The sequence below is a fragment of the Aspergillus neoniger genome, assembly GCF_003184625.1.
Source record: "Aspergillus neoniger CBS 115656 unplaced genomic scaffold BO87scaffold_13, whole genome shotgun sequence".
NCBI lineage: Eukaryota > Fungi > Ascomycota > Eurotiomycetes > Eurotiales > Aspergillaceae > Aspergillus > Aspergillus neoniger.
Genome location: NW_020291141.1, coordinates 49,096 through 73,943, shown reverse-complemented (window position 1 = coordinate 73,943; position 24,848 = coordinate 49,096). Strand labels below are relative to the sequence as shown.

At 50.1% G+C, this 24,848-nt stretch overlaps 9 protein-coding genes across 9 annotated transcripts; 5 read left to right on the top strand and 4 right to left on the bottom strand.

Annotated features, from left to right (window-relative positions):
• Positions 1 to 6,935: 6,935 nt before the first annotated feature.
• Positions 6,936 to 7,546, top strand: BO87DRAFT_385862 (40S ribosomal protein uS14; the record flags this gene model as incomplete). Its single annotated transcript, XM_025624742.1, has 4 exons — positions 6,936 to 6,973; positions 7,041 to 7,064; positions 7,209 to 7,251; positions 7,328 to 7,546. The coding sequence occupies 4 exons, from the start codon at positions 6,936 to 6,938 to the stop codon at positions 7,544 to 7,546; spliced, it is 324 nt and encodes a 107-aa protein (XP_025480487.1).
• A 1,322-nt stretch (positions 7,547 to 8,868) lies between these two features.
• BO87DRAFT_385861 (putative ubiquitin C-terminal hydrolase Ubp8) lies at positions 8,869 to 10,676 on the bottom strand (the record flags this gene model as incomplete). Its single annotated transcript, XM_025624741.1, has 7 exons — positions 8,869 to 9,006; positions 9,048 to 9,251; positions 9,304 to 9,729; positions 9,785 to 10,105; positions 10,164 to 10,279; positions 10,321 to 10,557; positions 10,625 to 10,676. 7 exons carry the CDS (start codon positions 10,674 to 10,676, stop codon positions 8,869 to 8,871), a joined length of 1,494 nt encoding a protein of 497 aa, XP_025480486.1.
• A 977-nt stretch (positions 10,677 to 11,653) lies between these two features.
• BO87DRAFT_434410 (DASH complex subunit DAM1) lies at positions 11,654 to 12,808 on the bottom strand (the record flags this gene model as incomplete). Its single annotated transcript, XM_025627712.1, has 2 exons — positions 11,654 to 12,212; positions 12,494 to 12,808. The coding sequence occupies 2 exons, from the start codon at positions 12,806 to 12,808 to the stop codon at positions 11,913 to 11,915; spliced, it is 615 nt and encodes a 204-aa protein (XP_025480485.1). The 3' UTR covers positions 11,654 to 11,912.
• A 1,077-nt stretch (positions 12,809 to 13,885) lies between these two features.
• BO87DRAFT_306878 (CRAL-TRIO domain-containing protein) lies at positions 13,886 to 15,450 on the top strand (the record flags this gene model as incomplete). The annotated part of the gene is made up of 4 exons (XM_025619379.1): positions 13,886 to 14,674; positions 14,724 to 14,765; positions 14,815 to 14,914; positions 14,960 to 15,450. The coding sequence occupies 4 exons, from the start codon at positions 13,886 to 13,888 to the stop codon at positions 15,448 to 15,450; spliced, it is 1,422 nt and encodes a 473-aa protein (XP_025480484.1).
• A 172-nt stretch (positions 15,451 to 15,622) lies between these two features.
• BO87DRAFT_34495 (HIT family protein) lies at positions 15,623 to 17,146 on the bottom strand. Its single transcript, XM_025620846.1, has 6 exons — positions 16,901 to 17,146; positions 16,709 to 16,791; positions 16,378 to 16,446; positions 16,082 to 16,174; positions 16,001 to 16,015; positions 15,623 to 15,902 (listed from the first exon to the last, which is right to left on the bottom strand). The coding sequence occupies exons 1-6, from the start codon at positions 16,938 to 16,940 to the stop codon at positions 15,795 to 15,797; spliced, it is 408 nt and encodes a 135-aa protein (XP_025480483.1). The 5' UTR covers positions 16,941 to 17,146; the 3' UTR covers positions 15,623 to 15,794.
• Positions 17,147 to 18,005: 859 nt separating this feature from the next.
• Positions 18,006 to 19,986, top strand: BO87DRAFT_375800 (M20 family metallo-hydrolase). The gene is made up of 3 exons (XM_025623133.1): positions 18,006 to 18,400; positions 18,530 to 18,844; positions 18,901 to 19,986. The coding sequence occupies exons 1-3, from the start codon at positions 18,150 to 18,152 to the stop codon at positions 19,841 to 19,843; spliced, it is 1,509 nt and encodes a 502-aa protein (XP_025480482.1). The 5' UTR covers positions 18,006 to 18,149; the 3' UTR covers positions 19,844 to 19,986.
• A 161-nt stretch (positions 19,987 to 20,147) lies between these two features.
• BO87DRAFT_385856 (40S ribosomal protein eS10) lies at positions 20,148 to 20,976 on the bottom strand (the record flags this gene model as incomplete). The annotated part of the gene is made up of 4 exons (XM_025624740.1): positions 20,148 to 20,402; positions 20,475 to 20,635; positions 20,739 to 20,775; positions 20,854 to 20,976. 4 exons carry the CDS (start codon positions 20,974 to 20,976, stop codon positions 20,148 to 20,150), a joined length of 576 nt encoding a protein of 191 aa, XP_025480481.1.
• A 154-nt stretch (positions 20,977 to 21,130) lies between these two features.
• Positions 21,131 to 22,353, top strand: BO87DRAFT_375798 (telomere maintenance SDE2 family protein). The gene has a single exon (XM_025623132.1). It carries the CDS (start codon positions 21,259 to 21,261, stop codon positions 22,180 to 22,182), a length of 924 nt encoding a protein of 307 aa, XP_025480480.1. The 5' UTR covers positions 21,131 to 21,258; the 3' UTR covers positions 22,183 to 22,353.
• A 195-nt stretch (positions 22,354 to 22,548) lies between these two features.
• BO87DRAFT_332782 (uncharacterized protein) lies at positions 22,549 to 24,806 on the top strand. Its single transcript, XM_025620384.1, has 2 exons — positions 22,549 to 23,052; positions 23,131 to 24,806. The coding sequence occupies exons 1-2, from the start codon at positions 22,581 to 22,583 to the stop codon at positions 24,639 to 24,641; spliced, it is 1,983 nt and encodes a 660-aa protein (XP_025480479.1). The 5' UTR covers positions 22,549 to 22,580; the 3' UTR covers positions 24,642 to 24,806.
• Positions 24,807 to 24,848: the final 42 nt, after the last annotated feature.

The following is a 24,848-nucleotide window of genomic DNA, read 5'->3' as shown; positions in this document are numbered from 1 at the left end:
TGGGCGCGGCTACCACCTGGCGGAGGGCAGTACGTGGGAATACGTCGGGGGGACAGACAGTTCGGTAGGGCTGAAGTATGGAAGCAACGGACGATTGTGGAAGGGAAGGGAGGGCAGGAAGTATAAGTATAAGAATGGGCGAAGAATCCAAGGAAACCCAGCCGACCAACGGTGGACCATACAGGTAAGTAGAGAGACAAGACGGAAGGCTGAAGACCGGGATTGCCAGAGAGGGTCGCGCGAGACTTTTTATTTAATCATTACTCATGACTTAATTTTTTCCTTTTCCATTCGCGCCTTGTGGTCGCAGCTCTCCTTCCTTCGGAGCTGGCGGGGATAGGATGCAACAAGACCGAGAGGCCGTGGAAACAAGCGATCCTGCTGGAGCTCCCCAAAGCTCCGTGTGCCGAAAGTGGAGTTACTCACTGGCACCCTCGCGCTAGCAGGGAAATGGAAAATGGGAAAAAGGAAAAAAAAAAGAAAAGGTAATAAGGCCTCCCAGGAGTGACGCTGTTCACCTCCCCAGTCTGGTTTTTGTTCTGACTGCTGCTTTGTTTGCTTGACCTCTGTCTCCTCTTTTGTTTTCTCTTTTTGCACAGAATAAGGGTAATGATTATTACCAAGATACTCTCGGATTCCATGTTGAGGCTATGCCCATGATATAGCTCGATCCTTCAAAGCTTTCATCGTCATCATGAGGTGTCTTGCTGAGAACGCTGGTACCACCACTCATGCCTCCCGAAGTCATCCAGCGATGGAGCCGATCATTCTTTTTGGACTAATCACCGCCTCCAATGCCTGGAACTTTATTTCCTCTTCCATTCAAAAAATGTTATTTTTCTTTTCCATTCTATTATCCACTTACACTTTTCTCGGGATCTTTTCGCCTGTCAGCCAATCCCTCCCTTCCATCTTACTTCCTTTCCAACATCATCCCTACTACTCAATCCGTATACTTCTCTTACTACTTGTAGCAAAGCCTCCTGGGATCACGAGCTCTCAGCCTCTGACTCACGATGCATCTTGCTGGGGTATGAACCTTCTTCAGAATCAAAGCTTATTGTGTGGGAAATGGAACTATTTAATAATGGGAACAAGAGAAGTGCATGTTGTCTCTTCAAATCATATGAAACAATTTCCAATAAAGCCGAAGAGGGGCACGAAAAAAAGAGCCTAGGGAAAGGGTATTCTCAAAGGAAAAAGAGGAAAGTAAAAAGAAATTTACTCCTCTTGGCAGAGTTGGGTTCTCGGAAGCCCGGAGCGACCGGGAGAGATACTCGACTTCCAGGTCACGGTGCGCTGACGCGCCATGAGAAATGACCTCATCCCAAGGTACCGGACTTTTAGCGTATGGCCTAGAGCGCACCAGTGGATGCTCCCTTCTTGTTCTCCATCCGCTTCGGGATCCTGCTCGCCTGTTTTCGGGCCTTTTTCTATCTGCTTCTGCTTCATGGCCCCTCCGCGGATATATTACTAATGCTGCGGGACAGCACAACTTTCTCGTGATGCCAGAATCACAAAGAAGGGTCATCAAGCACAGGTTCGCACTGTTGATGAAAAGGGTCACCAAGGCTGCAAGTCTATGGAACTACAATGCCGGTCCACCTTCATCTGCGTGTCTGGCAGTGGCCTGTACGCCCTTTGGCTCCGATCTCGTCTCCACGCCGTCCTCTGTAATCAGTACTAGTATGCCAGGACGCTCATGCCATGTATCTATCCATCCCTTTCTGTCCGTCTGACAGCGCCCCCCCGAAGGCGCAGCAGTCATTCGATCGCGGGGGATGTAAACAGAAGTCCAGAATGCAGGGATCCTGATACGCCCAATTTCTTAGGTCCCGCCTTCCCGCGACTTGTAAGATGGTGCGCAATAAGCCTATGAAGCGTTTAGTACGTGACACACTGAGAGATAGATCTCTCCATCTCGGCGGCTATTCGAGCTTGTGAAGAGGATGCCATAGTGTGTTATGTTGGTTCATAGTGCGGAGCGATCTATCACCAGCCCCGACTACCATGTACCAACTACATATGCAACGGACCGCGAACGAGCAAGCAGCACGGGCATACTCTGACATGATGCTGGCTTATTGCAAACTGTGAATTGGAGGGGACTTGGGACGGAGAGCTTCTAAAGCAGGAAGTATCCTCCGCGACCAAAGGGCGAGCTGAAGTCAAGACCTACTGTACTAACTAACATAACCCCTCTTTCTGCAGAGGTCGATTGGTGCCATCTACGGCAAGCTGTCTCTCGCCCTACGGACTACTACTTTGGACAATTCCGCTCCAATTAGTGTTGGAACCAGCTACATGAGCACAGAGGAGCTGCAGTGGATGTAGGAGACAGTGCGTGCCTAAAGATGGATGGATAGCTGTCCAGCCCTGTTGAACAGTGGCCCATCTGGAATGTACCCAACTGGCCCATGACTTTTATCTCCAGGTTCTGGTGGGCTGATCGTCGACTCAGGCGCATGCCAGTGTAGCGTGACGTTGCGATGCAGGCGGTTGCACTAAAGGTCGGTGCTACAAGCGAGGAGAGCGGTGCATGCCCTGGAGTCCATGGACAGGTACAGACCGCGGATGTGCTGGCGCCGACCGGCCTTTTAGTAGGGTTGGCGACGATCGCATCTATACAACACAAACAGGTTAGACTGACAAGCGACCATGAACTAACTGCCAGAGAGATGTTCATTAGCACGATAATTGTGCAACAGTGGTGTAACCAACACAGCCGCCACATATGAGTCTTAGAGTACTCAATACAATAGTACTCGATCTTAATCCTTATATCGAGCTACCTTGTGTATCTACGTTTGTTAAGTAGACAGACCACCAACAAGCGTCGATCTCTGCCGGCTTTAGTGGCATCCTTTAGTGGCATCCCTCTTCCCTCGGAAGCAAACCCCACCCGGCGGGCCTCGCACGTTGGGCTGTTTGCTAGTGATTGCTAGCCCTGTCCGTGCCCGTGTAATGATTCTGCCAGTATCTATCGCCCTTTTGCTCCCCTTCTGACAACCCAACGACGATCGCGGCTTGGCATCACCGGGCGAGAATCACAATCCGCATCCGCGCTCTTCCGTGCTGTATGAACTGCCCGGGCGGCATAAACACCGTCCATGCGCTTCTCGTCACCTTTTCTTACACCCACGCACCTCCCGTCTACAGGCACATCTGTCCTTCCCGGAGATCTCTCGCATTAAACCATTCAATCATTGTCGAGCCTCTTTCTCTAGTTAAGTTTTATAAGTATATTATCCACTTTTTTCTCTCTCTTTGACCGTTTTCAGGCCTGGCTGGCCCTTTCCCACCGCACCCGTACTTATGCATCGTATGACCAGCACTGACTCATCGCTCATGACGCGACGCTCGTCGTGAGGAGGAAAGATCGGATACTTGTTGCGATCATGTCGTTGACGTCATGGTATAGTTCCTCCAGACTGCTTGATAGAAGTAAAACCCACATCATGGTTACAATTGTCTATGAGGATGAGAATGAAGGTGGATGTTACTATTGTCTTATTGTGAATGCCACTGTCCTGGTGAGTCTATCTACCAACAGGATCAGACTACGCAGCAATCATTGCCATATTGGACTGCTGGACATCCGTGCTGTCAAGCCGACACACAAACTAAATGGGACCCGCCATAAAAATCAGGCCTGATAAGATCGACCCGATCCCATGACCTCGCGTTCGGCACATCCGGCTCAATCGGCTTACTTTTTACACTCTTCAGGTTTCCCTGCCTGTGTCTGGCGGCATTTGCACGAAGGCTGCCGCATTTCAATCTCCGTCATCGATGGGAGGCCTAGACTACAACTGTCATGTTGACATGTCGCCATTCAGGGTTTACCATTCTTACATATGGCGTTCAGCTTACAGGTCATCGCATGTGTACAGTAGGTCCTTAGGTAGTAAGTACTAGTGGTTGGACGGACCATTTCCGATGCATCGCCCAGTCATTTTCTTGATCAGGCTCATAAACTCGGAGACTTTTCCTTCCATGTGGATTCCACCGCAACTTTGGTCGAAGTAATTCGATTGGCGAAAATTTTTTGATATTGGGCAAGGGTACGCAAAACAGCCGGCGGATGCCGCCCGCAGAGCTCATTTTTTCTAAGCGGAGACAAACCATGGCTCAGCACTTGACTATACTAGGCAGGCCATAATCTCCGTGCCGCTAATTCCGGCTTCACTCCGATGATGGTGCCGCTTTAACCGGTTGGCCTGGTTGGTGAGACTGTTCAGGTACTCCCTTTACAGTTTCTGGTTTCTTTGTGATTCGCTCCTGGACTGTCACGCTAGCTGGTACGGTTCATTAAGCGACATCGAGGATAACTATAACAGCCAGCTCTTCTCTAGCAGGTTCGATGGCCATCAACTAGATGGTCCGATCTATTATCGTTGACTAATTTGGCAGGGCATAGGGTTCTAGCTTCCAGGCTGGCACTTAAGCACTTACTTCGGTTCAGAAACGCCCTCTTCTTATACCATTTCGTATGCTAGGGAACTACTACCCCAGATTCTTTGGTCGTCAAGGACCATATCGAACATCATTGGCATTTGAATTATGACAATTTCCATAGCTACTTCAGCTTACATGGTCTGAAGTGTCATCTCGCTTCATGTCCATCTCACAAGGTATAGTACCTTATACTAAACTACACCTTAGCCAGAGTATTTTTATCAGCCTTCTTCACCCAGTCATCTCGTTCAGCTTAACTTGCCGAAGAATGTGCAATCCGCAGTATACGTAAGGTCAAGTGATTGCCAACCACCCCTTACATCAAGATGTCAGTCATATACTGTGTTCTACCTAACCTACCGCAAGCATAGCTCTCAAAGTAGGAGTGTGACCATCAGTCACCGCAACATGCCGCAAAAACAGGGAGGGTGACTGCGGGGAGACACAAATCCACCCTACCAGTCTGAAACGAGACATGGATTATGTCCTGCAGTAGTCACAAGTTTACGATCCCCTATCACAAGACAGCCTTTCGCTACATTCTACATTGCTTGTCTGATTGACTAGCTCACGCGAAATAAAGATCAAACACATTATGCCTACTAACAATAAGAGAACCCCCGAAAATCGGCGCCCGAATTGGCCATCCAGGCACAAAATACCTTGCTACTTTGTACATAGATGATCATCACTGATCCAAGCGAGACGGACCAATCGCTTATACACACAGCACCAATAACATCTACTAGACAGATGCTAGATGCTTCTCCTGTACCGCGCCTGCTGCGATCATCACTACTTAGCCCTATTAGGTCCAATCGAGCGGGTAATCCCGAACGCAAGTGACTACACAATAGTCTATCACGTCGGAGCTCGGATGTTCGGGTTTTGAGGAGATTAGCTTGTGCTTGCTTTTCTTTCTGTAGTTACTGCTTTATTGATCGTTGGTCAATAGATCCCCTGCTACGCTGTCTCTGGAATTATATCCCACTCCTTATAATTGAAGGTGCCTTCATGGTGATCTAGTTTGGTCTATGGCCATTGTTCATTTAAGCGAATGGTCATCTTATGCATTCAAGTGAAGCACCCAATTGAAATACTACGTACCCTGTAGCTACTATACAAGCTTACATTGGATAGGATAACTTTTCCATAAAACCATTGAAAGGCCAACTGACACCACATACCAACTACTTAGTCTTATGATTCCCCTCCAACAGACATCTCATTAGTTAATGCACAACTGATGCATGTACTAGCTAGCTAGCTACTTCCCTAGCCAGCCTTACACCAATAGCTCTAAGCCTTACGAACCCCTATAATACTTATTTACTTTTTCTATCCCCCTTTCTTTGCCCAAGTTTCTTTTTCTTTTTTCTTTCCTCATCCTTTCTAATTTGTCTGTCTATATGCCTGCCTTTCATCCTATAACGCATGTAGCCATGCCTTTCCCTGAGAGGGAGGGGGTATCTTATGGAGTACTAAGCTATGTACCTATCTGAACATGAGTGGGTAAGGGTACTATTACCTAGCGCGGATAGATGCTACAAATAGCTATACCAAATACTAAGTAAATACTGACTAACTATGCTTAGTACTAGATTACTTACGCACCCGTGCCCTTGTGATCTGTAGTCTGTAGTCTGCCTCTTCACAACCCGTCTGTTAGAATAATAGTCCATGTAGCATCTTGCTGTAGTAGCATGCTTATACATGGTCTCCAGAGTCTGGATTGGAGACAGTTTGTGTGCTGTTGAGCTCATTGAGCGCAGTTCAAGTTGTCTTGGTATGTTTGAAGGGAAGGGTAAGTATAAGTATAAGAAGGTGGGTGGGGGTGCTGAGTAGCATGATCTTCTATGTATGATTTCTAGCAAAAGGCCTTGGCTGTATATATATATCTGTGAGTAAGGTGGGATTTATTAGAAATATGCATTCCAGTGGAAAGATGTGTCTCGTTGTGGTTGGCCATTCTGCTGGATGCTCTTAAGTATGCGATTGAGAGTAGCGAGGTTAGTGATAGCGTGGTAGGTGGAATGGAATGCAGGCAGACATCTTAATTGAAATAGTTATACATGAGTTGAAAAAATACCTACGCAGCAAGAAGTCAATAAAAACTTTACCATTATACGCAATAAACAAAAGAACAACTTCTCCATGAAATAGGTCTAAGACCTTCGATATACATCCGCCCGGAACAACCCCTCCCCCCGAACCCGACATCTGGAGTAGTAAAGTTGAAAATAGCCCCAAACCCATATCACATGACTAGCACCCAATCATCCCCCATCCCAACAAGGCTTAGCGCCCCCATCAAGCGAGATGGTCCGAGCCCGCATCACGGAAACCGGAAAGACACACAAACGGAATTTCGACCCTAACCTTTTCGTTGAATCCCCGTCCCCCTTCAACGCCCAGCGACGACAAACCGCCTGCCAAACACCGTCTCATCCCCAGGTTTCTCTCGCCTCAGATTCAAGATGACTCACGAGTCCGTTTGGTACAGCCGGCCCCGCAAGTAAGTTGAAATCCGTGCCGATGAAATTTGGTATAGATGTGGTTGCTAATTGATCTGTGATGGATAGGTTCGGCAAGGGTTCCCGTTCTTGGTGCGTATTATGCGATTTTTCCTGAGGAGATAGTGTGGGATTGGGGGAGTTTCGGAGAGGAAAGAAGAAATGAATCGAATGGAGGACATATACGAAAATATGGAAGGAATTTATGTGCTGATTCGTTGTGTTGGAATAATACAGCCGTGTCTGCTCCCACCGCGCCGGTCTGATCCGCAAGTACGGGGTATGGATATTCACTGAAATCTACGCGATGCGAAATATTGGGGTGCTGGAATAATGGCTAACTGGCTTGTGTACAGATGAACATCTGCCGTCAGTGCTTCCGTGAGAAGTCCTCTGACATCGGTTTCCACAAGGTTGGTTTTACCATCACCCATATACATATTCCAGCACCAGTACCACAATCACATTATATCCGAAATGGCATTGGCATGGCGAGGAGGATACCGAAAAAGAAGGAGATGGGACTTGCGACAACGAAAAAGAATGGGTGCCAGGAACGGAATGAAATGAAATGAAATGAAATGAAATGCCACTACGACATCGACAGCCAAAACCACAATCACGCCCACACAACTCAAACCCAGAGAAACCTAACTAACACCCCATTTCACCCAAACAGTACCGTTAAATCGAATCTTCTCCCCCCATCATCATCATCGATCCCAAATTTTCCGTTACGACGATGATTCGTTAAAAACGTGCTCGTGGCGCTTTCGATTCTCTCTTTCACATACACCACCCAATCATCAAACAAACCAACGATCCCCCACAATTCCCATGTCGGGGGATTAGCGGAGGAAGAAGAAATACAGGGGGGGATAACGGTAGCCTCTTATATTCTTTTACCACAGTGTGTGCGTGTGTGTCTGTGAAATCGAAAACGCAAATGAAATCCGAAACCCGGGCTTGATTTTCAATGGAATGAAATAAAATGGTGTTTTTCTTATTTGTTCATGGTGGAATTTCCTTTAATCTTTTTTTAGGTGTGATTGAGGAAGAGATGGGATTTGAGGGTTAGAGACTAGAGGGGGTGGGTTTAGGTTGTTGTTGGCTGGTGTGGACGGTATTTCCTATTGAATTGAGGATCTATTGATAATCACCCATTCTTCCCCCGGCTTGTCCTGTGAGAGGTGGGGGTGCTGCTGGGGATCGTATCATTCGTATTGGCTGGTTATGCGCGTCCTTCTTTTTGGATCGTGCGGCTCTGCTCCAGTCGATGTTTCCGGTTTATTGAAGGATGTAGTCAGTTGGGTTTAGGTCCAGTCATAGGACTGTCCTCTGGTAGATAGTTCCTGTAGGACCTGCGTAGTGTAGATGACTGGAAGTATATCATGAGTCACATGGAAGCATCCTATGTCTATCTAGTGTCTAGTATCTAGTGTCCAGGTCAGCGCCAGATTTGATATACTTTAATCAAGATCGAGTATTTGAAACACCCATACAGTCTTGTATTCGCCATTCATATCTAGCGAGGCACTCAGCTATGTATACCCACTTCTGCAACCTTAACCTTCTACTATACCTGGCAGTCTTGACGCATATGCACGCCGCAGACATACCCGCTATATCTAAGCGAATGAGCGTATAAAGCAAGCAAAGAAAAGAAACGCAACACAACACGACAAGCATCAGTCTTGCATACGTGATCGAAGATGCCAACCACAACTCTCCCACACGAGCATACATGCAACCAACCAATCAAACAATAATAATACAACTCCTAGCCGTGGACTCCCGAGTCGCTGAAGAGAAACCGAATGCGAGAAGATGAGGCAGCCGCCAGAGTACAATGTGATGTGATGATGTGGTGTGATGGTACACGATAAGTAGCTAGCTTCTATTGCGGCGCAGAAGCCAGTGATCGAAGATTGTAGAATAGGAGATACGCGTCGGCGTTGAGGACTTCTGCCTCGGTGACGGCGGTGACTTTGTCGTCGTTGAAGAGTACCCACTGAGAAGTTCGGGTTAGGAACGGCTGTTTAGGAGTACTCCGATTGAGGGAGATCAAGAACTCACATCATCGCCTTGGCGACAGTAAACGTAGTAATGCCCCGCATCGAGTTTGCCTTGATGGACTACGGCAGATGAGAGGTCATATACGAATCTGGACCTGTCAACTTTGGCCTGCGGGCAGGTTGTATAAGGGAGCATGTTGATCGATAGTGGAAAGTCGATTTTGCCTTCTAGCTTCTCCGAGACGGAAAAGGTGTGTTCAAAGCGCTGTATTGGGTAAGTCTGTGTCTCGTCCTAGGAAATTTGCGCAGGAACATACCTTTAGCTGCATGCACAGAATGGCGGGTAGTTTCCGAATGCGCAGTTGTTTGGTGGCTTTCTGTGGTGTTCCGCCGCAGTGACTGCAGTTGTACACGCCTGCCATTAGTTTCTCCGGAGACGTGTAGCTCTCCAGACATCCGCTCAGGGTAGGCGTCGACGACACTCCTGTGCCACCCATGGCGCGTTTCTTCGCCTGCACTTGGACATCAAGACTGAGATCCACCATAGGATCATCCGTTCGTGTGACGTTGCCACACTTGTCGCAAGTCACGCTGCTTCGGAGCTTGCCGTAGAAGGTCTTGTGAAAGAAGCAAGGACAACCCTTTTCATGACCTTCCCGGTGGTTCTCGGTACTAAGGTGAAGCTTGTCGACGAGAAATTGGTAATACTCGTGTGCGTCTTGTTGTTGATAACCTGCCAATGTCTGAATGATGGCAATTAGCACCACTTGTCAGAGATAAATGTCCGTGGTAACATACAGAACTTGCACGCCATGACGCTAGAAGAAGATTGAGAGCTGCGAACCCTTCCGGTTTGTCGCTGCTGTTAAAATCCGCGAAGGCCTCCGCAACTGCACATCCTACGCAGTCAGAAGCAGTGCAGTCGTGGGGCTGATGACCGTTCCCAAGGAAATAAGTGTTAAGTATTGGGTCGTGCAGAAGGGTCTGGAGGATGACATTGAGATAGCAGGTTTGCCCCAGGTTGAACAAGCCCCTGACACCTTGCTTAGCGCAAGGACGCTTGCTGGCATTGCTCCGGATATAAAGTTCGTCCGCAGAGCTATCGCTGAAGCGACGTTTCTTGGCGACTTTGGCGTGTTAGTGCTATAACAAGCGCGAGAGTAGGTCAGATGCTAACCTTGAAGAGCACTTTCTGTTGTTGAGCACCGAAGTCGTTCGAGGCCGTGGTCATAGACGAAATCTCCACAAGCCTGGCAATATACTGTGCGGGCTCGCGAATCCATGTCTCGAACACTGTTAGTCAACATTGATAGAAATAGGCAAGAACTACTTACAAAACTGATGGCTAGTCTTCTCGGTATGGGCTTTCCGGCCGCCCATCGGCATCGTTTCACCGCATGTCAAGCAAGTGTACTTGGGTTTCAGAAAATCCTTGGATTTGAGACGACCATTCTGCTTTGATGAATCCATCGATCGCTGAAGATGGCCTAATGAATTATGCGCTTTGATAAAAGCGTTCTTGAACTGCTCTGCAGCGCTCACATCCTGCCCCATTTGCGTGGCCAGATGCTCTGTTACCAGGTCAGTAAAGGGGCCAAAAAGGTCCGGGAAACAGCTCTGCGCTTGAGTTTCACATACCGCAGCCATATTCGGCCTCAGAAAGTAATGATATCGAGAGTACGCTAGCCATTGTGTGGGGGTACTTAAAATGAACGTAGTGAAACAAGTGTCACAGCTCGCACGTGAAGCCTATCCTGGCTCAGCCTAGAGTGAGGCTCCCAGTCGAGATGGGTGAAGGAGTGTGTTAAGAGTAGTACAGTTAGTCTCTCAATGTAGAGAGAGGGAGATGATAAGGATATTCAGCAGGTCAACTGCAGATCAAGTAGGAATCCATGGATCGGACGGACTACCCTGGAGGACTCTGCAGGCATGAATCATATCAGCTCTGTATGCTAGGGGACGTCAGGTCCTCCAATGGGGATGAAGAGAGAGAAATGCACCTTCACAAGACGTGCCAATAGCAAAGCCACCGAAGCAGTGGAATGTCGAGAGCGGGCAGCAGTCACTCGAGTGTTTCTCCGCAGCCACCGGGTGTTCCGCAGTTCAAATCGGGATCGGACTTCCCCTCGAGTCACTCGGTCCCTCGCTGTCTTCTTGTTCAGAACCGTGCAAGGACAGCCCCAATGAAATAGACGGACAGTGACGAAAAATGATACAATACACAGGTAGGTCAATTATACATACGGACAGAGATCGTCCCGTGAAGACAGGCACGGTGGGCGCTGGATGCAAGACAGATCTTTTTTTCGCCAGGGTCGACCGCGGCTCCGGGGCGATAAGAAACCGGGACTGCATTTGATCCGAGATCGTTGCTTTGGCGTCTTTGGCTTCCTTACTGGGTGTGCTTTCCCGGGTATTTTTTTTATTTTTATTTTTATTTTTTTTTTTTGCATTCATTATGTCCCTCGAAAAATCACCCGACATGATATACACTGGCAAACTATGGCCGTGCGCCTACAGATATCAAGATGGGGCATCTGATTTTTGATGATGTCTTTCCCCATTGACCCCGGGGTGGGTCATTCTGGGGACGGGCGATGGTCCTACAACGCTTATTCGAGCCGCAAGGACACCCACTTTCAACACTTGGAATATTTTGCATTCATCATTATGCGTAATGCTATTATACGTGACCGGATTTTCTCCGGGCCCTGAAATAATTGTAGGACTAGACTGGAGATTTCCAGCCGACCCTAACTCTACACCCTGGGCTAGCAAGAACTTCCCTCAGAAAGATCCGAGCCGCTGAGATCGGACAGGCCGCTCGGCAGGCTTCGTGTTACGGAACGCTATCGTCGCCGTAGGTTCTTTCAGGAACGGGGTTCCTCTCAAGGTTTGGGGGCGCGTTGCGAACTGCAGGGATTCTCTACGGATTGCCAATAGCAGACCGTTCCCTTCGCGCAAGTCTTTGTGCCTCTCCATGCTCAACCGTCTGCGCCCTGTTGAAAATTTCTACCATCCGGGTTCCTGCCTTCACCGCAATCCTCGTCCACGGGGCAATGCGCTTGGACGGGCGCCGCGATTGGCGCCCCGTGTCGCATAACGACTGCTTGTCGAACCACGCGTGGATCCTCTGGTGGTGCCACGCGACGGGGCCGGGATTTTGGCCGAAGGCTTGGAGGGAACGGTGCTCGAAGGATGTTCGATGAAGGAAGTGTCCGTAGTCCTAAGTGCGTCATGTTGTTAGTATGAGGAAAGCAATCAACAACTAGCCCGGGGAGTAATCAAGACTCACATGAATGTCATCTCCGCTTCAGTGGTCGCTTTCAGCTGTTCGGCTTCGGCTTCTACCCGTGCTATTAGTACTGGATCTTCCTTTTACATAGCTGTGTCCATACCATTCTGTGCCTCTGCTTGCTTGGCTCTCCGGAAAGACTCTGGAATGGGCGCCTGTATCCGATCGTCAGCTTAGGAGGGAAGACAGCCACTATTCTCAGTCGCAATTACCTCTGGGAAGTCCACACAGAACGCGTTCATGTTCAATCCATAGAGGAAACTGGCAAAACTCTCACTGAACCGAGTTAAACTTTCGTGCATCAGCTGAAGGTGCATGAAGTTGGCCTCGAGGTCGGCCATGGAGTCTGCAAGCTCTGCAAACTGGGGTTCCAAGGCATTGATGGCAGGCTGGGTGTAGCCTGCCATACCAATACTGCTGCCATAGCCATGAGCTTCGCGGATCGACGACCGGGAATTGGGTCTTAAGGGAGTCGTGGGTCGCGACGAGGGCCGTGGGCGAGACGATGAGCGGGCAAAAGCATCCATGACGATTCTGAGACTGTGCACCCAAATTGAAGGCTGCAACCAAGCCCGTTGAGAGACACTGATAAGACAAAATAGGAATAAGCACAGTATAGAAGAAAAGCTGTCACAAATATGCGACTTGACGCAGTTGTGTTTCAAGTTGTGTATGGAGGAGTTGCGAAAGATTGGGTTTGTTGATGTTGATCCCCGCTTTAGGCAAGGCCGAGTCACTGGACCCTCCTTTTCCATGCCTCAGGTGTCTGCAGATTTGCTGCCTGGGGGCGCCACTGTGACCCAAAATGGTCCAATCAGCCTATAATTAGGACTACTTAGTTCTTCCGTCTAGTCCGGAGGGGACCCCTGGTGTGATTATCATCATTGGATTGCGGACGGGCAAAAATAAGAGACTTGGCAATCCATCCTGTTCGCTTGCTTCATCTTCCTCTCCCCATTATTGCCGCATCCAACCGCTGTGAGTTCCCCTTAGTCTCCTGCAGCTGAACCTTGTCTGTGAAGGTTTCAAGCGAACTGCGCTGTCCGCCTTCTCTTCGCCTCCTTCCCTCTCGCCTTCCTTCCCCGCATTATTTCCGGCTGGAAATTTAGGCTCGGATCTTCGTCTCTCATTTTACTCACGAGGACACCAGGAAAAGACAGCCGGCATCTCTGCTTTTGGGATTTGACTCGTCCTTCTCCAATCGCCTTCTGGCCCTCACGAATAAGCACATGCATGCTTGTTCCTCCCTGCGCCGCCGTCTACCTCCATCCTCGGCCAATTCCATCAAATTCGCGTCGGGCAGACTCCTGCATTCAGGACGTGCACAGATCTTCCCACCGCGGTGCTCTAATCAAAGTCCTCTGATTTGGTCTCGATCCTTCAGACGACCCTTCTCCACTTCGCCGTTGTCTCAACCTTACAAACCGAGGGAAGCTGCGTCGTTCTGGTCAGTCACATTCACCCTACTTCTTATCGGAGCAGGAGCCTGGCTGCAGGATAAATACCGCAAGTCGGGAGGTGATATTCCTACGATCTCCGACTCACTCGAACCTTTGCAAGAATCGCAAGTACCCTTTCTCGGCGTCATCGAAACCCTAAAGACAATGCCTATGGATCTACCACCCGGGACTGTGGGGAATCTCACACCAGAGCAGGAAGCCAAGCTGCAAGAGCTTTGGGTCCTGCTGTTGAAGGTCTGCGGTGTCAATTTGGATGCTATTGAACAGATTCAGCAGCAGAACGGCGACGCTGCTGCAGTAAGCCAACCCCAAGATAAGAAGAAACAGCCCAAACGGAGTAGGTTCGGTCTTTTCGGGCGGAGCAACACGGATGAAGAGGAAGATAGCGCTAGCGACAAGGGGACCAACGGGATCGCTTCGAGTCTCGCTTCTATCAGCATCGCCGATGGAGATGACAAGTATGGCCAATCGAAGGAGTTCCAGCAGGCGCTTGTGGATATGAAGCCTGAGGAGATCCGGGTGACTCTTTGGAATATGGTCAAGCATGACAACCCCGATTCTCTGCTCTTGCGCTTCCTGCGCGCGCGAAAGTGGGACGTCAAGAAGGCTCTGGTCATGTTGATCTCTACGCTTCGCTGGAGACTGCTGGATGTGAAGTTGGATGAGGACATCATGCAGAATGGCGAGCAAAGTGCTCTGAAGAAATCCCAGAGTTCGGATCCCGCTGAGAAGAAGGCCGGTGAAGACTTCCTGTTGCAGATGCGCATGGGCAAGAGTTTCCTCCATGGTGTGGACAAGCTTGGCCGGCCGATCTGCGTCGTCAGAGTGCGCTTGCACAAGGCCGCCGACCAGGAGACAGAAGCTTTGGACCGGTTCACTGTGTACACAATTGAGACCGCTCGCATGATGCTTGCACCTCCAGTCGAAACAGCTGTGAGTATACAATCTCACGGTAAGAGTAGCATGCACTGACAGGTAATAGTGTGTTGTCTTCGATATGACCGATTTCTCCCTAGCAAACATGGTAGGCACCCTGTCAACTGCCAACAGATTCCATCTCTGAGATGTTATAGGACTATCACCCGGTGAAGTATATGATCAAGTGCTTCGAAGCCAACTACCCGGAGTGTCTGGGAGTTGTTCTGATTCACAAGGCTCCTTGGATCTTCTCAGGTTAGTTCTTCAGTTAACTCAGGGCGCCCCTAACCTCGATTGCAGGTATCTGGAATATCATTAAGGGCTGGCTCGACCCTGTGGTCGCCTCTAAGATCCAGTTCACCAAGAATGTCCAGGACTTGGAGAAGTTCATTCCCAAAGATCGCATCATGAAAGAGCTTGAAGGTGACGAAAACTGGGCCTACAAGTATGTCGAGCCTCAACCCGACGAGAACAAGCTTCAGGAGGACACAGCCAAGCGGGACGAAATGGTGGCCGAGAGACAGCAGCTGGCGCAGGAGCTTCAAGGCGCCACCATCGAGTGGATCTCTTCGACGATGAAGAAGGATGAGAGCGCCGTCAAGGCGGCGGTAGACAAGAGAAAGGACCTGATCGAGCGCTTAAGAATCCAATACTGGCAGCTTGACCCATACGTTCGGGCCACCTCCTTGTACGATAGACTAGATGTCATCCAAGGTGAGGGTAAGATCGAGTTCTATCCCACGAAGAGCAAGGTTGAGGGAAACGCACTTAACGACGGGAAGGCCGAGTAATACGCTCCGAGCCTTGGTATGAGGATAGACTGTTAGAGTGTGTTGATAGAGGACTACTTGTCATAATAACGCTCACATCGTGAGAGCATGTACATGCAGCTTCTACCTGTCTGTCATGGAGCATGTATACTTGGATTGCGGTTTTTGTTGGTGGTTTCAAATGGAGCAATGGATTTTTCTTGATAGATGCATTCCCACAGAAGTTGGCTATCATCTTCTGTATCATAGCTTACAGTGTGTACCCTACAGATATTCCAATTGTGAAAGCAGAACTGATAATAATAGCACATGGCATGTAAATAGACGCAGCCGTAGCACTTGCTATATCCGTACTACTTACACATTTACATCTTAGCCTTGAGCTCCTCGAACAGAGCCTTCAGCTTATCCATATCGGTTTCCTGAGCGGGCCAGCCGACACCGAGACCTTCCTTCTCGTTAGGCTTGGGGATCTGTTCCAGCATCCTGTTAGCAAGTGAAAAGTGGTTAATGGCATCCTGAGCCATGACGGAGTCACAGATGCCCTTTCTCAAAGTGTGTGATGACATACCATGTGGAAGTGAACCTGGAAAAACACAAAACATTAGTATTAATCTCCCCCTCCAATATCTATAGAAGAATATCAACTTACATGATCAACAACCTGGTGCGCTATGCGACCATTGTTCTGAAGGATATTGAAGTCCTCGGCGCCAGTGACCTTGGCGATCTTCTTTGCGACGGGCTGTTTGATTTGAGAGAGCTCTTGTTAGTATCTGTTCGTGTGGCAAGCTAGCTAGGTAGTAGGTAGCTGCGGGGAAGACTGAAAGAGGAGAAGGGAGGGAGGGGGAGTGCTCGCAGGGTCCTCGATCAGGCGGGACCCTTAAAGCATGCGAATCGAGCCCTGAGCTTATTTTACACGTGTGCATGTCGGTGCTGTCTACGTACCAGGATTTCCTGAAGATCTTCGTCGGGGATGTCGGTGAGCTTGGCTCCGTGGTATTTGGGGATCACGAGCTGTGATTTGGAGGGTTGGGTGTTAGCTTGGTTTGGTTTCTTATTTTGGTCGTCTTTGGGAGGGGAGGTATGTGGAGGTTATGGGATTTATTGAGGGTTTGGTATTGAAGTGTTGGGGTGGGATTTGTGGATATAGTGTTGGTTTTGAAGGACTGTCGACTGCATCTCTCGATGTAGGGAGCAAGGAAGTTGTCGTGCGGGGGTCATATTCCAGATGGAGGGGCATATGCCATTCGCGAAAAAAAAAGGGGAGCACACTTACAGCATGTCCACGGCTAAGAGGCTGGATATCGAGGAAGGCAAAGACCTTGTCGCTCTCGAAGAGCTTGAAAGAAGGGATATCACCTATTGTTTACGTCGGGTTAGCCGGATCGGATCACTGCTACCAGCGGGCGCAGTTGGAGAACAAAGGAATATAGTAATTGTAGGTGTGCAGAGGTAGGAGGCACCGTACCCTTGATGATCTTGCAGAAGATGCAGGCAGCGGAAGACATCTTGTGTGACGAGGTTGAGTATATACGTTGATGGCAATCAATGTAATGTCTTGAGGGGAATTGAAGGTCGCAATGGCTGAATGCGGGGTTAGCAATCGCAAGGCGGAAGAAGAACGAAAAGATAGGTTGAGGAAAAAAAGGTTCGTGCCGGCGAGGTCTCGAACTTGCGGCGGGTGGCTGACGGAGGGTACTATAAGAAGCAGTTTAAGGTAAAATCTGCGAGGAGTGGGACAAACTAGCTCAGAACCCATTTCTTGCCTTTTACCAGAGATGGCCGTGGTTTGCCCAAAAGACTCCTCTCATCAATCTTTGGAATCACCCATCGACACAGTTGTCGATTTTATTGTTTTTCTTTTTCTTGGTCGTTATTGTATGATGTAGGTAGATTGTGTGCCTCTTTTCTTGCAACTTTCTACCCCCTTTTATGGTAGTTTTCGAGAAAGGGGTGCGTTTGCGTTGCCTTCAAGGGTGCGTGTGCGTAACTGGCTATACTGAGCGACCAAGTCCCTAAAGCTAGGGGGAACGAACACATGGTTGCCGGCTCCCAGAAACAGTTGTCTTCATACATTAAGCCACTACTGATGACTGTCAACTGAAACTCTGATCCTGTATACTGTGCTCAAGCACTGATCGAGTCTTCCGCAAGCGGGAGCCCTTCCCCCTGTGTCTCTAGCAGGACATTTCGGTTGTTTGAATCGTTGGGTGGATGCAATCGTCCTCTTAGCCACCAGGTACTCGCCGCTTCGGAAACTTATACCGTGCAATGAACATGGCAATAAAGCCTGGAAGAAGAAAAACTTCGCCCTGAGTCAATCCGTCATTCAGCAAGGTTCCAGTCCGTATGGCTGGTCCGTCTCGCATTGGTCAAACCACTACTACAACTACTCCACGCCCTGTCAATCGGTTATCAGACAGGCTAACCATGACCCTGGAGGCCCTTCCTACCCCTCACCATCAATAGAATCGCCCATTGCCGAGCTACTCTTGTACCTTCCTATATAAGCGGCCAAGACCGTTGGAGTACGAGGAAACGGTCCATCGTCACCCAAATCTGCGGATATCTGATTCGGTGGAAAGCCCGAGACCCCAGCTCAACCCCACCCAGCTATCTTATCATACTGTCGATTGGGCCGTCTTATCTGGAAGGGTCTCCAACAATAAGACCATTGAAAAAGATATAGCCCCCTTTGGGCGCTCACTTGGCTCAAGATGGCCTTCATCTTCTACCAAAGATTATCTGCTGCCAGGTTTACTGGGATTCTATCCAAGCAGACAAGATCAGCCTTCGCGAAACCCGTATTCACACCTTCACGTCGAGCTTTCTCAGTTACCACGACTCACACCATGCTGTCAACGGAGCTAACCGAGGCTGAGGTCTCGGCTCTCAGGGCCAATAAAGAACGTTTGGCGAAGGACCTCCATCATAGCTGTCAGTGGGGATACGGCATCCGCTGGGGAGAGTAAGTGTTACTGTAACACCCTTTGGAATCACTACGAGCGGTCTTTGGGGTTTATGCAAAGGAGCTGCTTGACATACCCGATGGCCTGCGATTTGCCATGGATCGAGAGTTGGTCTAACAGCAATCCAGTGAACACACAGACACTGGCATGCAGCGACTCGCACTGTCGCAGGAGGACAAGCAAGTACGGGACTGGTTCATTGAGACAACAAAAGCATTGAAATGCGAGGTCACGGTGGATGAAATGGGTAACATCTTCGCTGTTCGCCCTGGACGACGGACTGACGTCCCACCCACTTTCATTGGCAGCCATCTGGATACGCAGCCGACAGGTGGCCGATATGATGGAATTTTGGGTGTGCTCTCCGGTATTGAAACACTGAAAGTAATTGACGAAATGGGATTGGAGACGGAAGGTGGAATTGGAGTTGTCAACTGGACAAAGTACGACCCGGATCGCTATTACTATGCTTCAACTCGCATCGCTAACACTATCACAGCGAAGAGGGTGCCCGGTTCCCCATTAGCATGGTGTCATCTGGCGTTTGGGCAGAATGCATCCCTCTCGAACGAGCACATGGGCTTAAGGAAGTCCCAACAGTCGCATCTCTCCCGACCGCATCTTCTGCCCCTGAGTCTATGAAGTCTGCGTTGGAGAAGATCAACTATCTCGGAAGTGTCCCGTGCTCATACAAGCAAACACCCATGGCCGCACACTTCGAGCTACACATCGAGCAAGGCCCCCATCTTATCTCTGCAGGCCAGCACGTTGGTGTCGTTACTGCTGTTCAGGCATACCGCTGGTTCCACCTCACGATCTTCGGCAGAGATACCCACACGGGTACTACCGCGTTCGAACACCGTGCAGATGCCCTATATGCCTTTGCTCGTATGATGGTACGTGCTCGTGAGGTTGCCTTCTCCCACGGCTGTCTGGCTAGCGTTGGAATTGTAGAGGCAAAGCCCGGCAGTGTGAACACAGTTCCCGGCACTGTCAGCTTCACTCTCGACATTCGCGGCCCAGAAAGCGAACTGGTCCAGGTTGTAGAAGACCAATTGAGAAAGGAGTTCGATTCGATCGCTGCAGAAGAGGGTAAGGGTATTGGCAAGCCTTGCCGCGTAGAGTGGACCCTTGACTTCAATTCGCCCGCTGTCAAGTTCCACCCTGACTGCATCGAGTGCGTGCAGCAATCCGCGGAGGCGGTCGTTTCGGACGTCAATGCTGCGGAGCCCAAGTCCCTCATGCGGACAATCATGAGCGGGGCGGGTCACGATAGTGTCTTTACCTCCAAGAGAGTGCCGACCAGCATGATCTTCGTTCCCTGCAAAGATGGGTTGAGCCACCACCCAGAGGAGTTCTGCTCCGCAGATGACTGCGCAACAGGTGCATCAGTCATCTTGCAAGCAGTGATCCGTTATGATCGGAAGAGGTTCTCGAAATGAGCTGCGTTGACAGCGGGTGTCGATAGTTGCGCCTCTGCATACATCTCGACATTGCCTTTTGGTATATCAAGCGCATGTATATAGCAGCAGATTTAGCCGCCATTTATCTTACGAAGTAGAAAATACAATGAAGTCATGAAATCATGCCATTAATCCTAACTATATCATAACTGTGAAACAGTAGCTTGGCATAATTACTTTTTTAGGACGTGCACGGTACAGCTTCCCGACTTCTTTCAAAGTCGTTCAAGCCACACCGGCAACAATCCCATTAAGCCCTTGGAAGACCGGCAGGCGACACCCCTTAGGAGGAGGGAGCACCACGGCCACGGCCGAATCCACCACGGAAGCTGGGAGCGAACTCGCCGGGGGCACCGCCCTCCTTGTTCTCCTGCTCGCGGCGGCGGTAGCCACCCTCACGAGGAGCACGGGGACGACGCTCACGCTCCTCACCGCCCATCATGCCACGAGGGGGAGCGTGGGAACGCTGCTGCTTGATGTGGGTGGCGGGGACAACCTCAGCGGGGAGGTGGAGCCACTCACGGAGGTAGTCAAGACCCTATATCAAACCAGTCAGACAAACCGTCCTTATCGTATCCTGCGCCGGCTATAATCATGGAAGAAAACGTACCTCGGGGGTGAGGGTGTAGTAGTAGTACTGCCACGAGAACTGGGTCTTGACGAAACCACGGGAGGTCAGGGACTGGCAGGCCTTGATCACGTAGAGGTTCTTGGTGTCAATGTCGCCATGCTTGGGAAGGTTGAAGTCCTTCTTGGCCACGAGCACACCCTCTATTGTTAACCGTCAGCATGACTGATTCATCCATCGTCCATCGATCGACCGCCGCGCAACATTTCGGAGAAACAGGCTCGGTCGATATAGGTGTTCACATACCGCGGAAGAGGTACTCGTGGATCTTCTTGCGGTCTTCCTTGGGGATAAGCCTGAATCAGGGTTAGCTACATCATCCTATATGATATCAATGGCCAATATTAGGTGCATCACTTACATTGTCGCGAGTTCCTAGCGCTCTTCGGGGAATCGCCTTGACAACGCGCGAAGAGGGTGGTTTAAATGTAGTTGATGTGAGTGGAGCGGCTGCGGTCGAGAAAAAAGTGCGGTAATTCCCCATCGGGAAGCGGTTTCAGGGTTGGGGCCCTAATCGCTCCGCTAGGCGGATAAGCTGCGTCACGTGTAAGATACGTTTCGGCCTGAGGCCACAAAAGATGTAGTTTCCCTGTTAGTCATCAAAGGCCTTATCGGGAACTCCTCCGCATCCTGAATGAAGTCAACTGCGCCTTACCTCTGCAAGCGATCATCTCCACCTTCAACGAGCAGCAACAGTCTCAGCGCTTCGAGTAGGCGGTATATACGCACTGCTTAACTAACGGTCTCTGCGATATCACCAACCATCATGGCGTCCCCAAACGTCAACATTCTCCTGTCGACCTTTCCCGGTCTCTCACTCCCATCAACACTCTCCTTCGCGCTACCATCATCATCCAGCGTCGCTGACCTGACGGACAAAATCGCCTCCTACCTGCCTCCTTCTCTGCCACTTAATCGGCTGGTCTTGACAACAACCAGCAACAAGCAACTACTCCCCTCATCCGAATCCATCGCATCCTACCTCATCAGCACCAATGACAACCTCGCCACAACCTCCATTCTCCCCCTCCGCCTCAGCGCCCCCCTATGCGGTGGTAAGGGAGGTTTTGGATCCCAGCTCCGTGCCGCCGGTGGGCGCATGTCCAGCAAGCGCAAGCGCAACCAAGGCGACGACAATGGATCCAGCCGCAACCTCGATGGCCGTCGTCTACGCACAGTTAACGAAGCCAAGGCATTGGCCGAGTACCTCGCCCTCAAGCCGGAGATGGACAAGAAGGAGAAGGAGGAGCGTCGGCGCCGGTGGCAGGCTGTTGTTGAGGCGGCAGAGAAACGTCAGGAGGAGCTGAAGAACGGAGGCGGCAAGCAGAAGATTGACGGTCAGTGGATGGAAGACAAGGACGAGATGAATGAGAAGGCGAGAGAGGCGGTCCTTATGGCTATGAAGGATGGTATGTGGACGGATAATCTTCGCGATACGATTCTGGGCGGATCAAGTACGAGTGCTAGCCCAAGTGAGGGAAGTGGTCAGGAGACGCCCTCTAGCTCCGAGGAGGAAAGTGATGATGAGCAGGAGATGGAGGATGCGCCTGGACCGTCGTCGTCGGAGCCGGCGCGCAATGCGGCACCTCGGCGGTATATTGGTTTTGATGAGGATGATGAGTTCATGAGTGACTCGGAGGAAGGGGAGGAGGCTGAAGATCCTAAGGGAAAGGGAAAAGCGAAGGCTTGATCGAATGCCATTGAATGGTTTCTTTTTCATGCGATTACGGCGTATGGTCTGCGGTTCTGGTCGTTTCTCATGTTGTTGGCTTGTTATTGATATCAGGGTTTGCGAAGCACGGTCATTTCATCTCAAGTTTCTTAGCTAGTGTACAGATTTCATGAAAAAATAATATTCATCACAATAACCACCTCCCCTTGAATTTATCTTGTATTCCAACAGCACCCAATACTTCATATTAGCTATAGGAGAACCACCTAGTCAGTTCGCCACAGCAACTTTTTTCCGGCCGCCGGCGCGGACCACCGACGCTATCGCCGCTATCACTCACTATCAGTACCAACTAGAACTAGACTTTCATCGCAATTCTCCTCCGAGCTCTCCAACATTCCCAAAACTCACCAACCATGTCGCCATACCTCGGGCGCATGATCCCACGAGGGCGCCTACCATACCACCGAGCGCTTTTACAAATATTCCGCCTCCGCAAGCCGTGCCTGCGAACGACAACCGCTATTTTCTCTTCCCGCCCGGAGGTACTAGCCCGCACCCAGCTACGCAGCTTTTCCACGAGTATTCCTCTCCGCGCAAGCCCGACTCCTGAACCAACAATTGAAGAATCTGTCCTTCCAGTTTGCTGTCCCGGATGCGGTGCGTATGCGCAGACTGTCGAGCCGAACGAGCCTGGGTTTTATGGGAAGACTAGGAAACAGACGCGGAAGCTCTTGTCGGAGACGAAGCAGGTTGTTGAGGGTGGTCAGGGTGAGGAGAATGGGAAAGAAGTGTCCGGATTGAAGGCTGAGGGGGAGAAGGCGGCGGGTCGGATTCAGAAGTATCTGGAGCTTACGGATGTTGGGGGGAGTGTGCCGAGGCCGAAGTGTGAGTGATTATTCTGTCCGTTTGTCTTGTGATGGTGGGTTTGATTCATATGCTAACTGATTGATTCTTTTTGTGCAGTTGGTGCTTCTTTGGTGAAAGCGGCAGATACTGCTGGCAAGTATCTGGAGAAGTCGAAAGCCCCGGTACAAATCTGCGATCGATGCCATGATCTGCTGCATCATAACAAGGCCGTTCCTGTTATTTCGCCGACTATGGATTCCCTTCGGGCGTATTTGGATGAGTCGCCCCATAAACATAATCGGATTTATCATGTTGTTGATGCGGCGGATTTTCCTATGTCTGTTGTGAAGGAGATCTACGATACGCTGGGGATTATGGATCCGCGGTCGAAGAATCGGCGCTCGGCAACTTATAAGTATAAGAGTGGGAAGAAGCTGCCGACTATTAGTTTTGTTATCAATAGGTCGGATCTGTTGGCCGCTACGAAGGAACAGGTCGATTCGAAGATGGAGTATGTACGGTCTGTGCTTCGTGATACGTTTGGTCTCTCGCATGAGGAATTCCGCTTGGGAAATGTGCATATGATTAGTGCTCAGCGGGGATGGTGGACGAAGAAAGTTAAGGAGGAGATTAGGGAGCATGGGGGTGGGATTTGGGTGATTGGGAAGGCCAACGTTGGTAAAAGCAGTTTTATTGAGGCATGCTTTCCCAAGGATTCGAGGAATCTCGAGAAGATTGCGGAATTGATTGAGCTTCGTGAGGAGGAGTCCAAAGTCGCTACCCACTATGACCCTTCTGCTATTGATTCAGAGGGTCTTCTACCCCCTGCGCCTCGGGAGGATCTCTATCCTATTCTGCCTGTGGTCTCTTCTCTACCCGGCACGACGGTATCACCTATTCGTATCCCGTTTGGCCGTGGAAGAGGCGAGATGATTGACCTGCCGGGGCTCGATCGTGGCGAGCTGGCCGACCATGTCCGTGATGGGTTCAAGCGTGATTTGATCATGACCAAGAGAAAGAAGCCTGAGCGCCTCTCAATCAAACCTGGCCAATCCCTACTTCTCGGAGGAGGTCTTGTCAGAATTACGCCGATGAACCCCGAGGATGTCGTGATGGCAGCTTGCTTCGTCCCGCTTGAATCGCATCTCACCAGAACCGAAAAGGCTATTGAAATGCAAACGGAGCAGCGCCCTTACCCCAAGACCAATATTGCCAGAGAAGGTACCGGTCAGGTCATCTCGTCTGCAGGTGTTTTTGACCTGAAATGGGACGTGACTCATTCGCACCTCCCCAGGTCTATCGCCAAGGCGGTTGAAGATGGACATATGAAGATGCCGTCTCTACCATACAAGGTTATGTCGACCGATATTTTGATCGAAGGATGCGGCTGGGTTGAGCTTACAGTTCAAGTTCGAGCCAAGTCCGCAAAGGAGTCTGAGTCTGAGGATGAGACATCAAAGTCGTTCCCTCAAGTGGAAGTGTTCACTCCGCACGGCCGCCACGTTGGGTCTCGTGCTCCCATTGAATGTTGGAAGTTCATAGAAGCGAAGAAGGTCGCTGACAACCGCGCGAAGGGACCTCGGGGACGCCAGAACATTGGGCTGGAGAAGCGAGCCCGGCACAGCTGAGACGGTCTTCCAGCACGGATGACCTTGTATAGTATATGATTTGCATAGCGATTGGTGTTTTGTGGTGTATAGTAGAAAGGGATAAACATTTCTGTATTATAATGATTGGGGGTGTGTGGTGGTGGTTGATGTATAAATAGATCATCGATTGTTGGTGAGCAGATTATTAGTTTATCATCTACTGCCTTCGTTCACGTGGGCTTCTTC